At 48.6% G+C, this 16118-nt stretch overlaps 1 protein-coding gene across 5 annotated transcripts in view; it reads right to left on the bottom strand.

Moving 5' to 3' along the window:
• Positions 1-15000, bottom strand: part of CCDC85A (coiled-coil domain containing 85A) — a 54299-nt gene extending 39299 nt beyond the window's left edge. For 4 of the 5 annotated variants that reach the window (XM_032683050.1, XM_032683052.1, XM_032683053.1 and 1 more), the window contains exons 1-2: positions 14782-15000; positions 11277-12192 (exon numbers count right to left, since the gene is read on the bottom strand). In XM_032683050.1, coding sequence (XP_032538941.1) covers positions 11277-12192; positions 14782-15000 — 1135 coding nt within the window. The remainder of the gene's footprint in view (positions 1-11276; positions 12193-14781) is intronic. The other variant, XM_032683054.1, reaches the window with a different exon arrangement.
• Between the last annotated feature and the right edge of the window lie 1118 nt (positions 15001-16118).

The following is a 16118-nucleotide window of genomic DNA, read 5'->3' as shown; positions in this document are numbered from 1 at the left end:
CAGTAACGACTTTCAGAAATCATTAAGATTAATTTAGTATAAAGTGGATAGAAAACATATTTTGCTTTCCCCTTTTTAAATAGGAAAGCTCAGACTTAGCAGCAGAGTACAACTAACACAGACTATTGAACAATGTCGTGGCAGCAGTTGTTTGAAACATTAAATATTTCATAGCAAAAGATTTCTGCCTTCCAGTACAGAGAGGAAGACTCCTGCTTTAGAGAAAACTCTGGCAGGGGAGGGGAGGGCATACAAAGAGAAATTTGGATTTCTACACCATCCACTCTCAGGACTGCCAGATCTCCAATCCCAATCACAAGGGATGATTGGCAGCAGGTCCCTCCAGGGCTCAAGACACCAAAAGCCCCGGGGAGCTCAGAGGTGCTACACAGGTAAAAATGCTGAGCAGCCACGGGGAGCTGGGCAGGATCAGCACCACACAAGGGTGACACTGTGACAAATGTCCTGGTTTCACCTGAGAGCAGAGGGAGGTGGGCAGGACACCAACTGATACCTGCACTGACTGAACAGCTACAGAGTCAGGCACAAACCCCTCCGGCCCCTGGCACCCTCCGAGAGGCGATATGCAAGCAGTCACTACCTACAGCATTTCCTGCCCTTGCACACTTGGAAATGCTGGAGCTCCGGTTGCCCTGCAATCTGATCCTGCTCTTCCACTCCATCATTTTCTGGAAGCAGGGATACTGCCCAAAAGCAGGGTAAATTCAACACAATCCAGCTCTGGGTAACTGGATCACGACATTTTCCCTTCCTCACACATTTTTTTCCAAGCCCTTCACTTTACAGCCAGTTCATTCCTTGATCTAACCCAGACTCTGTCGAACCTCAGCTACTTTCTTTCCCTCCAAGCCCCTCAGAAGCTCTTTTCTGCCCAGCTCTACTGCCTGTGCTCACTGGGTGTGACTCCAAGCCATGAAAGCCATCTCCACATCCCAGGGATGTTTCCCTAGAGGTGCCAATCAGCTTCTGAACGCACGGCAGGAGAGAGGAGAAAGGAGATCCTGTTCAGTCCGTCCTTCTTCCTTTCCACTTCCAGCAATTGTGCACTGGCTGCTCCCTCTGTCCCCCCCGGGACAGCTCCTTGCTCCTCCCCTGGAATACATCTCCAAGTCCCAGCTCCGGTTTTAAGACACCACTTAAACCCATCCTGCTTCCTGAAGTTTAATTTCTTGACCTCCATCCATTAAAAATTTGCAATGACAGAAGCGTGACAAGTCCTGTGCTGTAGCTATAAAAACCAGTGAAATACATTAGGAATGCTTTTACAGGAGAAAATTATATGGCTCTGTAGAAAACTTTACAAGCAGAGATATTTAGATAAGTGCTACCTCAGAAGTAGCACCATATGTTGCTGCACTTCAGCCCGAAAGACAAAATGCCTGTAAAATGAAAAGTAATGAATTTTTTTCCAATTTACTGCCCTGAGAAGTTAAAGATATTCACTTATTTCAAGTACCAAGTAATCCGAGCAATCTAATTAGGAAGGAGATAATTAAAAGACTAACGGGGTTGCTAAATCACGCTCAGGTCACACAACCCGGTGTGTGCTCTAGTTTATAATGACAGCAGTCCCGGTGCTAATGTGTCTGTAAAGCTGGGCTCAGACCGCACCGTTAAGCCGCGCTCAGAGCCCATCTGAGCAGAGCAGGGCCATTAAAGCCTGGTTAAAGCCCGGCTGCCTGGCACGGCAGGAGCTGCTGGAACTGCAGTGACTGTGCTCACAACCACGGACGGACACCGAGGGCCAGATGATCACCCTGCCAAAACACTGTTCGCAAGTTTTTAAGCTCCGGAATGTTCAGTTTTAAATTTCACTCTGGTACCTTTCAACGGTACCAGTTGGCAGCCTGAAATCCTCAAGTAATAGCTGCCCGTCCTACCAGCATCCTGATTTCCCAAGACAGCTCCAGCTACACAACTGTTCTGCAACAGTAAAAACAAGACATTAAGATAAAGCTTCCTCTAGTAAAGCCATCACAGCACTTCAGCGGTGGATTCACGACTTTCTGCGCAAGGACACTTTTAAGCCCGCCCGTAAATGCAAAAGGCACATTAACAGCTCCTAATGTGACTGCAGCACGCACACAAAAGAGAATTAAAAATAGCTTTGTTTCCCACTGGCCGGCTTAGCACAGTTCAGGAAACTCAGGAAGGAAGGAAACATTGCCTTAAAAGTTGATTTTGAAAGGAAACACATTGAAAATGTTTGTATCGAGCTGGTTGTTCACAAAGGTGTTTTCTAGGCGTGTGAGTAACGTCAGCCCCAGTTTTTACACCACACTCAAAACAGACTAATCCAGGAATAAAGCTGTTAAAAACCTGGCATGATGCAACAGAATAATCAGCAGCAAACACTCAGGAAAGCTGCATGTAAGGTTTAGTGATTGAGGCTGCTGAATCCTGTCTTGTCATTTGTTTAGCTGTTCCCACTCGGGGTGACGATGACAATATTTGCGTTGTTGGCACGCTGTTTTCAGAACTATTGATAAAAAGCTCCAGGTAGTACCCAGGCATTTACTCAGGGCCACAGCACATCCAGAGCTCTTCACACCCCCCCAGGGTCTCGCCTTCACAAAGACATTTGTCCTGGCCACCAGGGCAGGGTTCACGTGTGTCAATCCACATCCCACACGTTTCTGCCATCCCACGGAACACGCGGGAGATCTCCAGGGACAGAGCCACTGTGAGTTACTCCACATGCAGCTGGAAAGCCCAGGCCCTCTGGTCAGGGCTGCTTTCTCTCCTCACAGTCACCCCAGGCGGGTCCCAAAGCCCGGGAGGCTCCGTTACCACCCCGTTACAACCTGGAGCCAGGACAAGACTTTCTGGTTGCTTTCCATGGCAACCGAGGCAGCAAAGAAAACCAGCGCCATCCTCCTCTCCTGTAGGTACCTCGGTCCCCACCCCTGAGGTCACAGCCTTGCCTTGGACCTTTCAGAAGCTCACAGGGCTCACTGAAACTCAGAAAGAAGCTTCTGCAGCACGAAGGTTTTGACCCAACAGACTGGGCCCGAAAAGAAGGGCCGTGCTGCAAAGGCAATTTCCAGAAGGTGCATGAATAGGTTTAGTCTGAAGACCAACATGTTACAGATTTTCAGTCTTTCCCTCTGTCCACGAATTCAGCAGAACTTAAACACATCACAGACACACCAGACAGGTATCACTGACCATTTATTGTGCTGGCTGCCAGATCTGATACATGCAGGACACAGGATCAGATGATTCCACGGCAGTGGTGCCACAGCACAGGGTGAGGGAGTCCCCTGAGCCATGAGGAGGCAGAGGATGCTCACATCTCCCATCCTATGGAAACAGGCATTAGCAAACTTGCCTGCAATGAAACCAAACCACGCCTTATCTACCCCCAAAATCTCACCCCTCCACCCTGTCAGCCTCTCACACCTCTCACACACTGAGGGGCAAAAAAACCAGTCCAGGGAGGCTCAGTGTTTGCAATTAAAATGTTCCTGGTTTCCTGGGAAACAGCACTTCCTAGTAAACAGAATATAAACACTATCTGGATTTTTCTCATCCCAGGGAGTGGAGATCTACTTGTCACTTCATCTTCCATTATAGATCCTTTCCCAGGAGCTTCCAGAGCCTCTTGCTCCCCATGCTGTCACCTGACTGCATCTTCACAGGCAATATCCTGTTTCCCTTGCAAGGAGGACAATGAATATCCAAAAATCCTACAGGCAGGACTGATATCTAACATCAGGTGACTGAAAAATCCACGTGCCGAGTGCATCCCTACTAAGCACAAGGCAGACACAGCCAAGGTTTGCTACATTTAAACTACAGAACTTTTCACAGAGATAAATTCAACAGGTATTTTGCTCTCAACACCAACAGAAATTCTCAGTCAAACATTCTTCACAAATCCTTCAAATCTCCATTTTCCAAACTGCTATCGGAGTCAACTGTTGGGTTTGTCAGTTAAAAAGTAAAAACAAGTAAAAACACCATGGAGCAAGAGAGGTGGAGTAGGACACGTGGCCCAGGAAAATGACTCGTGCCTTCAGGGCCTGAAAGACACGTTTCCAGTTGATAAGCCTTGACTTGTCCTTTAAGTACAAAGAATGCACTTTGCTGATTTTGGGCTGTTGTAGAGTTACCAGGAATGTGGGACAAGCAAATCCTGTTGTGCTACATCTCTTTCTGGACCTCCCCAACCACCTTGTCAGTATTGCAGGGGTCTGCAGCTGGATGTACTTGCAGTTCTGTGATCAATACAAGGAGCCAACGCTGTCCAACCCATTCTGGACAAAACCAGGATGATGAAGTGACTTGACAGGATAAAACCCTGAGATCCATGTTTCCAAGAGTCTGACCAGTCACTTCCATGCTGCCAGGCAATCCAGCAACTCATTTTTACCAGGCTGAATACAACATTCCAGTATGCTCAAAAGGGACAAAATCGTCGGGTTTTATTCCATTCCCGGGGAAGGTAAAATACACAAATCCCAGTGGCTTCATGCTGGAAGTAGCACTTATTTTAATAAAAGTTCAGGATGCTTTTGTCCTCCTAGTTGTCCAAAATATTTGCATGTGCTATGGTTGTAAGTGGTGAAAATGCAGCATTCAGCATTATGGAGTGTAGACCAGGTGATCCAACAACAGGAATAAATCAAAAGGTCATTTACAGAGGAGACATAGATTCTGGCACCTTCTGCTGTTCAGTTAAGACTGAAGAGCCTTTGGTCTTGGTGCTTGGAGAGCTGGTTAGGAAAAAAAACATTGTTGGAATACTTGGTTGTCATGTTTCCTTTATGGACTTAGTGACACCGCAAAAAAACCTAAAATTCAAAATTCAACTTCAGGTTACGTAAAATTCTCAAATGGACCCAAGCAAACAGTGACAGTGACTTCATTCAGAGCACTGCAGGGGCACAGATATTCAAGCATCTTGCTTCTGTCTGGGCACCCCATTTCAGTGCCACCAGGGCTGAAGAGCTCAAATACTTCGCGGGATCTGAGTGAACGTTCAGGTTCTACCTCCCAGCATCACTATGTTTGTGTTTGGTGTGTTCATCTGTCTTCAGGGAAGTGTTCCTTTGCTTTCTCATAACCCAGCACTATTTTTAGAGACCCATCCTAATGTGCTCAGTAATGTTTTCAGACCACAGAAGCCATCAGATGGATTCTGGCCCTCCCTAAGGTTTGTTCAGTGTAAGACAGCAGCAGGCTCAGGAAGCAGGAGGGGATGTGGGGCAGCAATCAATGCTTTTCTCCAGGCTCGTCTGATGAATCAGCCTTGTACCCTTAGTAAAAAATACAGGGTTTTTGTCCTAATCCAAGTCCCAGGTCCGTGTTCCACAGCAAGGGCTGATCAAGGGACGTTTTCACAACTCCCAGGAACTTAGAGATGCAGTGGGAGACACCCAGGGAGTTTTGAGGTCAACCATTTGAAGGAGCTATCTCACTACTGATCACATTAGAGCTGTTTAATATTACAGGTATAAACACTGTGATAATTTGTGTAACCCTGAGGAGAAATGGAGACCTTCAGAGGACATTCAGTAGTGTTGTTTGCCACATGGCTCACTTGGCTCTTTCAGCTATGACACATCTTTTACTCTTGACAGTGCTTGAACGTTGTGTTTGATTAGTCTAAATAACCCCTTAAATTATTGTATGGACTTCTACAAATCAGTAAAGTTCACACAAACCATGCAAATAAAAACTGAAGGCTAGAAGAAACATGTTCTTGCTGAAGTACCTGGGTCCAAAGCTGCTGGTTTCTTCCCCACCCCCCCACGAATGTTACAGAAACAATGCAAATACGCCAGCAATTTTCTAGCACAACTGACAAGCAGAACTATTTGTTATTCAGAGCCTTCACACAACTGTTCATCTTTTGAGACAGCCCAGCTCGAGACAGCAGCTTTCCCATTCACAATCAATACATTTGCACACCCCTCCCTGCTGCATCCCAAATGCTCAGGGACACATCTCACATCACAGCCCCGACTCTTCCCTGTGCCTTCAGAATTAAAAGCACTCTAAAAAACCACATTTACAAAAACACTCAGCGTGCACAGACTGATATCATTGCTGTTTACTCTTTTAAGAAAACTTTCCTGTATGTCCTTTGCCCTCCACATCATACTTCTTAATTCATTTCCTCTGAAACACGTTATTGTCCTGCTTTCTGCACTAAGCAAAATTCCAGGCTCGGTGTTTCAGTCCCACTGATTCTCTTCCCAGAGACCACCCTTTAACCAGTCAAGAAGCACAAAGATTTATATCCAGATCCTGCCTTGCTGATAATTGTCACTGCCCTCTCAGTAACTATATATCTGTGCACACGACAGTATGACCTAAGACAAGCTGTGCCTTGGTTTACTAATTAAGATATGACTTACTAGCTCAGAAGCCAATGAATTTTCATTGCCAGAGTCATTTTCTTGTGTACACAAAGCTTTATTATAGCTCACTAAATACCCTATAATTTGGAATGCCTGCAGTCCTTTGCTCCTGTCAACATCCATGAACTCTGTGTGTGAGGAGCAGCACCAAATTTGAACCTCACACTACACTGACTGCTCTTCCCTGACCATCAACCAGCTCAGCTCCAATCTCTGCACAGCCTGCAACAATTCTCCCTTGAGAACTTCATAATGAAATACACACACTGAAAAAAAGATCCCATTAACAGACAGAACTGAAGGGACAAGACACTTCGACTGACACACAGTACACACCACAAGGCTGAATTTCTTCAACAAGCACCACTTACCAAAAGTTATTACAGTATTCTGACTCTGCATTAGAAGTGCCAGAGTTCAGAGAAGTTGACAATTTAATGACTGATACTTCCAAACCCGCAATTTACTATTACCAAATAATAACAGTGTAACTCCAAACTCACGAGAAGGACTCTTACACCGGGTCCTGAGCTCGGGTCAGAGGTGCTGTCTCAGCAGGGGCTCAGACAAGGCTTTAATGTGAGGACTCGCCATTTTGGCACTAAGGAAAATAAAATAACATCCACATCTGCCCACATATTTCAGGCAGACAACAGTAGCTACGAGAACTCCTGATAAGCTCTCTGAGGTAAAGGCAAATGGCTCAACTCTTGACCCAACCACCATGAAAAATAAATGAGCGTCTATTGTCTCCTGCACAAACCAAAACAAACGCCCACTCACCGCCCAGAAAAGGCATTATTTTTTAAAAGCCTTGCAACGAGATAAACAAGACACAATAAAAATCAGTGCACCGGCTCCAGCCCAGGGGTGGCACTACAGCCAGAGGACGGGAACCAGCTCTGCCTTGCAGTGTTTGTGGAGGCACGGTCACAACTCGATAAATTCCTCCTCAGCAACAAATGCAACGTGTTCTAGTCCCACACGTATTCACATCTCATGCCCCAGTTCTCTCACGGTGTGGAAGAGCTAAAACCAATTTACAACTTTGGCATAAAACCTACGGAATTCAACGGGAAGACTTGACAGGCATAAATGTTTAGAGCTCCGCGCTTAAAAAAATAAATATCTGAAATAAACAGTAGGTTACTTCATCCTGGCAAAGGGAGAACTCAGTGGATCCTGCAGCCTTTGTTTATGCTCCCAGGAGTCCGAAATGCTGCTCAGGCTCCCAGAGGTGCAGTGCTGGGTGCCACCAGGAAAGGCAGATCACACACAAAGTGCTGTACACTGCTATTAAGGGCAGGGAAATTATCTCCATTTCGACTTTAAGAAGCACAACTGAGCAAACCTGCATTGAAACATGACATCATCCCCCTCTTTGGGCAGCAAATGCTGTTTCCACCAGAGGATTTCAGTTGCCTCAGTAACATCGTTATGAGGTTTTCCTCTCTGAAGTCATACTGCAGTTTCCTCTCTTCACTCAGTGCAGCATTTTCTGATTTTGTTTTCCTTCTAAGAAGCACATTTATAACAGAAAGTGTCCAAAGTTTAGGCTGAGTCTCTATTTAGCCTACAAGCACCTCTGCTCAAGGAGAGGTGATGTTGCATTTGTTCTGTGAGAGCCCTCACACCTCCAGCAGTATGAGAGGTGTTAGTCAGCACTTTTACTTCTCTTCATTAACAGCCTCAGCAGGAAGCAAGAGGCACATGTGAAACCCTTTGGATACTTTCCTTTCACACGAAAGTCAAAGCTCGGAGTAAAACAAAGGACTTCTTAAAATAGAAAGTTAAGAATAAATGGCTTAGACTGAAAAAACGGCACTAGGATTGCAAATGCTGAAAGCAGATCAATTTACATAGAGGCACTTACACCCCAAATATCTGTCAGAGTTAAATTGTCATGTAGTCTTCTAGGTCGCATTAAAATTCTCTTCAAAATGTTTTTACTGCTGGCATTTTCCCTTCTAATTTCGGCAATCTTTCTATCCCAAACATCTCTGTTCTCATTACCCAGAACATTTAGGTGTGATTACAGCAAAAGATCGTTATCGTGTTTTATTTGGTTAAGGCCTTAAAAATTAAATACAGGTGTTTTCAATTAACAGCCATCAAATTTAGCTCTCCCATCCCATTTTCTGTCACTCCAAAGGCTGAGGACACCTATCTGAGAAAAATATGTAGGAGAACCATGAAGCAGGACTTTTTAAAAGCCTTATAAATCTTAAAAATGAAAGCTGACATGTCATACAAGAAAAAAATACCAAGATCAAACCTTTGAGCGTGGAAAATGAGCAGAATTATGAAAGGAAACGTTATCACCTCATCCCTCATTCCTTCAGCTGTGCCTGTGGACCAAAGGCTGAGGTAACTTCCCGCACACCTCGTGACAGCTTAAAACATGCATGAGGCCCAAATGATTAATGCATGAGCACATCCTGCAAAGCTGCACATCCTGTTCCTGACGCGCTGCAACGCTGGGCTGCAACTGCTGGGACTGAGCTGAGGAGCTGTCAGGAACCTGCCAACACCCTAATGCACCCCCCCACACACCTCTGGGGACAGTGCAGAGCCTGGCAGAGGGGACACGGCACCACAGAACCCGGCACTGCCCTGCGGGCACCAAGAGAGGCCAGCTCAGGCCAAGGGAGGGGGGACAGGCTTGTCCTGAGCCTGGAAATTCTGGTTGTGGAGTTAAAATACATTGTTTTATTCCAAAGGCGTTTGTGTTTGCTGTTTGTCACTCAGGGTCACCAACACTTCACTCCTGCTGCTCACACAACACTCCTCAGGTACCACGGTAAGGTTGGAAGTGCCCTGCAAACTCATCACACTGATGGGCAGTCAAACATCTCCTGGCTAGATACACTCCAAATTTAAAACAATCTAGGGTCCAAGGGCACATTGAATACTTACTACGTGATTTGGGATAAGAACCCAAAATATGGGCCTTTTGTATTTCTCCTCAGAGTTGAGGGCCACGTTTCCAGGCCGTTTTCTGACTCAGGTTGTCACAGTTTTCCCCACTCCTCACCACAGATGCAGAAGGTCAGGATTTCCATCCCCTACACTCAGCTGGCAGGTTCAGGCAGACACAGGGCATGCAAACTAAGATTCACACATTACTTGCACAGCAATAGCAACTGCTAAGGGCCAGCACTTGGACCACTTCCATTTTACCTGCTCCCCAAGAAATCAAAGCCCCAAACACCCCGAAGGATTCAGCCTTGCTGTGAAGACCAAGTATTTCCCTGAAGCTGAAAGCCTCTTCCTCACAGCAGAGCTGTCAAGAGCTTTACCACTGACCAAGGTCAGATGAATGCCAGAGTTAAACCTCAAGTTTGCATCAGATTATATAAATATGGAAAAAGAGAAGTTTGACAAGGTAGTGGTGAGAGGAGTTGTCAAACCAAAGAGGACTTGCTGTAAAAGTGATTATATAAAGTGTAGGACAGGCAGAGCTGTGATTAAAGTCAATAAACAGCCTCCCAAAGCAGCAGCTGCCCTCTCCAGCACCTTGTGGCCCAAGTCCAAACTGTAGACAGATGAAATATGCTGCACAAAGGATGCCAGTCAGCTCAGGATTAAAGTAACAACTGCTCTCACTGCACTGTTGGCAACACGGGCCTTGACAAGGTACTTGGACAACAGAAAAATCCAAAAACCCACCGTGCTGGGAACAGAAAAACCATATCTTCACCCAGGTGTGAGTTTGAAAAATACAGACTTAAAACCTTTCTACTGGCTCGGTGATGGACTGAGGAACATCGTGGCACTTTTAGGAAGTCTGGTTCCACACTTCATGCTTACTGTAAGGTCAGTTTTAAACAGAAAATGGAGAAGGAATACAGTATTTAATGGAAGTTGTGTAAGGCTGACTTCAGTAATTGCTGTGTTACACATCTTCACATACTTGTCACACACTCACCTTATTAATCACTTTAAAATCAAAGAGAGAAGTCTCTACACTTACTACTTCGGGTCTGGGAGAAGAGTTTTCCACTAGGACATTAATTTCCTTCGTGGAAACAGCTCAAAGCATATGGAGGAAACAAAAGGAGCAGGCTACAGAAATTCTGTTAAGTCTACAAAGAGTTGTTTCTACAGCAGTGAACTTTGTAACCATTTGACTTTCAGAATAACAAAATACTTACGTTGTGACTATCCTAAGAATAGAAATTAATCCCAATCAGTGAGGATACGCAGCTCTTAAAAGCTTGGCATGTTTATTGGAAAACTTTCTAAAAGGCAACAACAACAACAGCAAAGAAACCCCTTCAGATCTTCCTTAATTTTTAATTTGTTATAGTTAAAAATATGCAAACTCCAGGCTTTGAAAAGCTTTAGGAGCTATCAGATTCATTTCTATTGACCCTGCTCTTCATCTGGGGTCTTCTCCAAAGCTTATGGAAAAGGATATAAGAAGCCTTCAATCAATAGACAGGAAATTCTAAAATCTTTAAAGCTAGAGGAAGGTGGAAAGGAAACTGGAGACATTCAGCTCCACTCTGCTGACTCAGATACAGGCAGGACACAGAACATAATGCAATTCCTCCCTGATGCAAACAGAAACCCATCTGGGGACAAACAGTTTACATCTACCAACCACAGAGCAGGGCTGGGGCCAGGAGCTGCTCCCTGGTGTCTTGCACCAGCACTCAGAATGCACTTTTCCCCTGCTTTTTCAATCTACCCAACACGTGCTGGATGGACAAACAGGACTGCTCCAATTAAATCACTTGCTAAGGGAACAATGCTGACACCGGGCTCGTTACCTTTCGTTTCACATCAATGAAATGAAACATTTCATCGCTCCTCCTCCTGAAATAGCACTGGAACTACCTTAGGAATTTTCAAAGAGAGCTTTCACCGGAAGCATTGACCCACCATTCATTCCGTTGTAAATACTCCTGTGGTGAGGGGACAGGTCCTCTGTCACTTGTCTCCTGAGGGTCCCTTCCCTGCTGCCTCCGCTGAGGTGTTTGAGGTGCTCGGGGCTGCCTCCATAGTGCTGTTTGAGGTGCTCTGGGCTGGTGCCCCTCACCTTGTGCAGGTGTTCTGTACTCCCGCTTGGCGTGTGCTTCTGGAGGTGGTCTGGGCTGCCACCGCTGTGCTTTTGGTGCTCAGGGCTGCCACCAGGCCTCTGCTTTGGAAAGTGTTCAGGGCTACTGCTCAGCACGTGCTTTGGGATAGTTTCTGGGCTGCTGCTGCTGTGCTTTTGTTGGTCGGGGACTTTGACCGCGGCTTTGTGGTGCTCGGGGCTCGGCCCTTTCAGGTGGTGGTCAGGGCTGCCGGAGCCGCGCGGCTTCTGCAGGTGCTCGGGGCTGATGCTCCGGTGCTTCTGGTGCTCGGGGCTGCCTTCCCCCCGAGCCTTCTGCAGGTGCTCGGGGCTGGTGCTGGGGTGGTGTTTGTGGTGGTCGGGGCTGTCTGTGCTGCCCGTGCTGGAGGTGCTGCTGCCGTCCCCCACGTCTCGGATGTAGGCGCTGGGCGCCGTCAGCTGGCACAGGCTGAGCTGGCTGTCGATGGAGCTCCGGCTCCCGGCCCCGCCGCCCTTCTCCTCGTCCAGCAGCACGCACAGCTCCTTCAGCTCCAGGTTCTCCTTGACCACTTCTTCCTGTCTCACCTCCAGTTCCTTCAGCTTCTGCAGGTACAGGGCCACCTCTTTGTGCATCACGCTGGCGCTGTACCTGCCCAGCCGCTGCCACTCCCGGGACACCTTCTTGCCCTTCTGCCGGTCGTCGTCCAGGAAGCAGCACAGGTCCCTCAGCTCCTGGTTATCCTCTTGCAGCTTCTGGTTGATATCCTTCAAGAGAAAGATTATCATGGCAGAGAAGTGTCTAAAGGAATTGGTGTTACACAATCACCCTTACACAAGCCACAAAATCATATTTAAGCACTCAAGCGAGGCATAAATAATTGCTTGTGTAGATCTGGCACATTGTAACGGCACAGTGCTTCAAACAGAGCTGCTGTCCAGCCAAAGCTGACCTGGAGCTAGTCTGAGGTGTTCAAAGACTAACTTCTGACACAGCATAAAAGTTTCAGGTGCTTAATTAATTTTCATGCTAAATATCAGAGTAATTTAGCTCCCAACCCGGGCAAAGCTCGTAAGTGCTCTCCTGATGATCTCGCTCCCCAGAGAAATATTCACCTGAATAAAACTGCAAGGTACATCAGAACTTGTACTCTCACTTAAATAATTAATTATTACACATCTAGACTCCCTATTCCCCAAAGCATAGTCACACATAAAGATGAACATTTTAGAGATTTAAAAAAAAAAAAGGGGGGTTGTTTGATGTTGTTCCAGATTTGCATTAAAAACCCTTGTCAGACATCACTTTATCGGGACTGCTTCAGCCACTCTGAAATTAAATAATCTGCTTTAATAGATTTTTTCCCTCCTAATAAAATGCAGTACATGATTCCATGCCCTTCTCTGAGCGAGGAACAGTCTGAGGCAAGTGCTCTGAAGAAAAATGTTCAGGGTGTTACTGTAGCAGAATAATGCCAAAGAAAACATTTGCAGTGTTTTTTACCCGCCTAGTTTGGACTTGTGACCATATTTCTCTTTCCCCCAGCTCCATATTCATTCCTTCTTATGTATGATATCACAAATAGAGATTAGCCACAATTGTTAAAGGCTTGGCCTTATGGAAAGACCATTTTAGCACAGTTTCCCAACAAAAGGAAGCTTTTGTAACCCCACTGGATTGGGATGCAGGAATGCCTGGGTTTATCTGATCTTTGCCTCAGTATAACTCTGAACTTGACCGATTTCAACCAGCATTTGACAATGAAAAAAAAAAGGCTACAGGGTGTCCTTAAAAATCTCTGCTGGTGAGAGATATTTGAAGTGATCCCACGGTGGAATAAAAAAGTTGTGGAAGTGCAGAATTCCTCAGCCAGAAGGCAGCCTTCCAGCTGGGCATTCTGACTCAGGGACCTGGTATTTCACACACGACAAAGGAGGGAGATGTCCGGACACCAGCACAGGGCTCACAACCTCCTTCTCCCAGATTCTGTTGAAAAGTTCCAGATGGGGCATCTGAACAAAAGGAGGAAGTTAAACATGACTTAAGGAGTTCAGAATTGAGAGGGGAATGTGTCACTCCTTCCTACACATCTCGGTGTGTTTGGTCAGTTATCCGGAGGATGCAGAAATCCATATGATGTCACAGCACTGGGAGAAAGACACTATTGTTTTGTAATTGAACTTACATTTGAAACCTAAGCTTTATTCTTGCTAAATACTATCATGGATGGGTCTTTTTTACCCCCAGACACCATGGATGGTCAAAAAGAGGGAAGAGACACCACCCCCCCCATACTCTGCAGAACACAAAAACTTGGGAGACAGGAAGAGTCTTCCCCCACATGCTGTTTATTTTATGCCACACTATGATCAAAGACACTTTCTCAGTAATTCCATCATTTAAAGCCATTCCACAAGTGAAGAACTCTCTTCTAATGCACTTCCATGTAATAATTCAAAAGCCCACATTGCATCTGTCTCTCCTCTCCTTCCCTCCAATCTCACTGAAAGAATTCCCTAAAAACAATGTCCTTTCTCAAAAGCAACAACACAGAAAAATGTTCTGTGGTCCTGCCAGCTTTAAGGTAACTTTCCAGGGCTATAATGCACAAGCAAGGTAATCCTCTGTAAGCAGTCACACTATCTTCCCAATCCTCAGAAGTGGGAAGGAAACATTAGGGACTAAGCTTCTCACCCAGCCAAGGAGTGAAATTTAGAAGGGATAAGCCATTACAGACCTGGTCTGACTTGTGATGTGCAGCCTGCACAAGGATACAACTGAAAATGGTTAGTCAGAGATGCATTAGCAGATGCCTTTTCCAGACAACAAACTAGGGATTTGTTCTGATCACCCCAAAACGGAGCCCAGGGGTTTGCCATCACCTGCCATACCCTGCACTGCACCCTGGAAATGACCCACTCCCTCCAGCAGCCTGCCTGCCTGACAGGCTAAGGCAGCTGAAACTAGGGACAAAAACCCTTTTGAACATCTACAGCTCTGCACACCCCTATTTCTCGGGCACTTCAGGCAGGATCACTGAACTCCAAACCAGTGGAGTCTAACACAGAGGTGACCAGACTTTAGTGCTTGTACCAAACCAAAGAACACTGAGGCAGAGCACACCCCAGCTGTGCTGCACATCCTGCCGAATAGCTGCTCATCTCTTAGCCGGACACTCGATTTTTAAGCAGTATCAAAGGCTATTCACTCCAGCCCTCGTCTACTTTTCCTGCGGTTCTCGGGAGCGGCTCCTCCCGGAGCATCCACCTGACGAGACCGCTGCCGGCGGGACGGGCGGGGGGCCGCGGAGACACGGCACAAACTTCAGGGGTCCCACCCTGCCCACCCCGCTCTACCTTCAAGCCGCGGATCTCGCCGAGGTGGAGCTGGAGGCGGCGGTTCACCTCGCGGATGAGGTTGCTGTGGTCCAGCATCGCGCTCATCTTCTCGGCCTCGGCGCGGCGGAGGCTGCGGATCAGCTCCTCCTTGCTCCACTTGAGCAGCTCCTCGTCCGACACCTTGGACAAGTCCTCGGCCGGCGCCGACCCGCAACTTTCCGCCGCCACTTTGGCCATGGTGGCGGCGCGGGGGCAGCCGCGGAGCCTCCCCGCGCTGCCGGGGCCGCCCCTCCGCCGCCGCCGCCGGGGCAAAGGGCGAGCCCGGAGCCCGCGGGTGCCCCCGGCTCCAGCGCGGGGAGACCGCTTCTGGCCCCGCGCAGCGGATCCTGGAAAACAGGAGGAAGACGAGGAGGAAAGGGTGTGGAGGAAGCCGGGCCACGGTCTGGGGAGCAAACTTCCCCCGTCGAGATGGAAAAAAAAAAATAGAAAGAAGCCCCGAGACAAAGGATCCCCAAGACACGCGCGGTTCTTTCAACAGGTCAGCGCCAGCCGCGAGCGGCCGGTGCCCGCGGCGGGGATGCGCGGGGCCGGCTCTCAGCGGCCGCGGGCTGCGGGCGGCGGGGCGGGCGGCGAGGCGCGGATGCCGCGCCCCATGGCAGCGGGCGGCGCGGGAGCGGCAGGAGCGGGAGGGATCGGAGCGGCTCGGGCGCTGTGGGCGGCAGTGCCGGGCGCGGGGCCGCTCGCGGCTTTTCAGCGGGGCCGCGCCACGTGCGGGGGGGCGGTGCGGGAGCGGGCACGGGCGGATCGCGGGCTCCACCTGCCGCCCGCCGCCCGCCAGCGCCGCGGGACCGCCCCGCGGCGGGGACACACCTGCGGGACACCGCGGCACCGGCACACATCCTGCACGGGGAGCTGCTCAGGGACCGCCCCGCGGCGGGGACACACCTGCGGGACACCGCGGCACCCGCACACATCCTGCACGGGGAGCTGCTCAGGGATAGTCCCGCACCGCGGACACATCTGCGGGACACCGCGGCACCCACACACATCCTGCACGGGGAGCGCTCAGGGATAGTCCCGCACCGCGGGACCCAAGGAGGGCGCAGCCGCCCGCGGAGCAGCGCGGTCCCCCCGCCGGGCCGGTCTCCACAGCTCCCATTACATCACCGCCCGCCGGCACCGCCTCGGCACTCACAGCCGCACCCCGCTCCTCGGCGCGGCTCCCGCACTCCCAGCCCCGCACCGCTCCTCGGCGCGGCTCCCGCACTCCAGATGGAGGTCGCATGCCATGAGATGAGCCCCCCGCGGGAACTGGGATCGGGCTATTAATAGCCCTTCCTTAGGAATACTCGGCC

The sequence above is a fragment of the Chiroxiphia lanceolata genome, chromosome 3 (assembly GCF_009829145.1).
Source record: "Chiroxiphia lanceolata isolate bChiLan1 chromosome 3, bChiLan1.pri, whole genome shotgun sequence".
In the NCBI taxonomy this organism is placed as follows: domain Eukaryota; kingdom Metazoa; phylum Chordata; class Aves; order Passeriformes; family Pipridae; genus Chiroxiphia; species Chiroxiphia lanceolata.
Note: the sequence above shows the minus strand (reverse complement) of the source record. Positions and strands in the feature narration are given on the sequence as shown.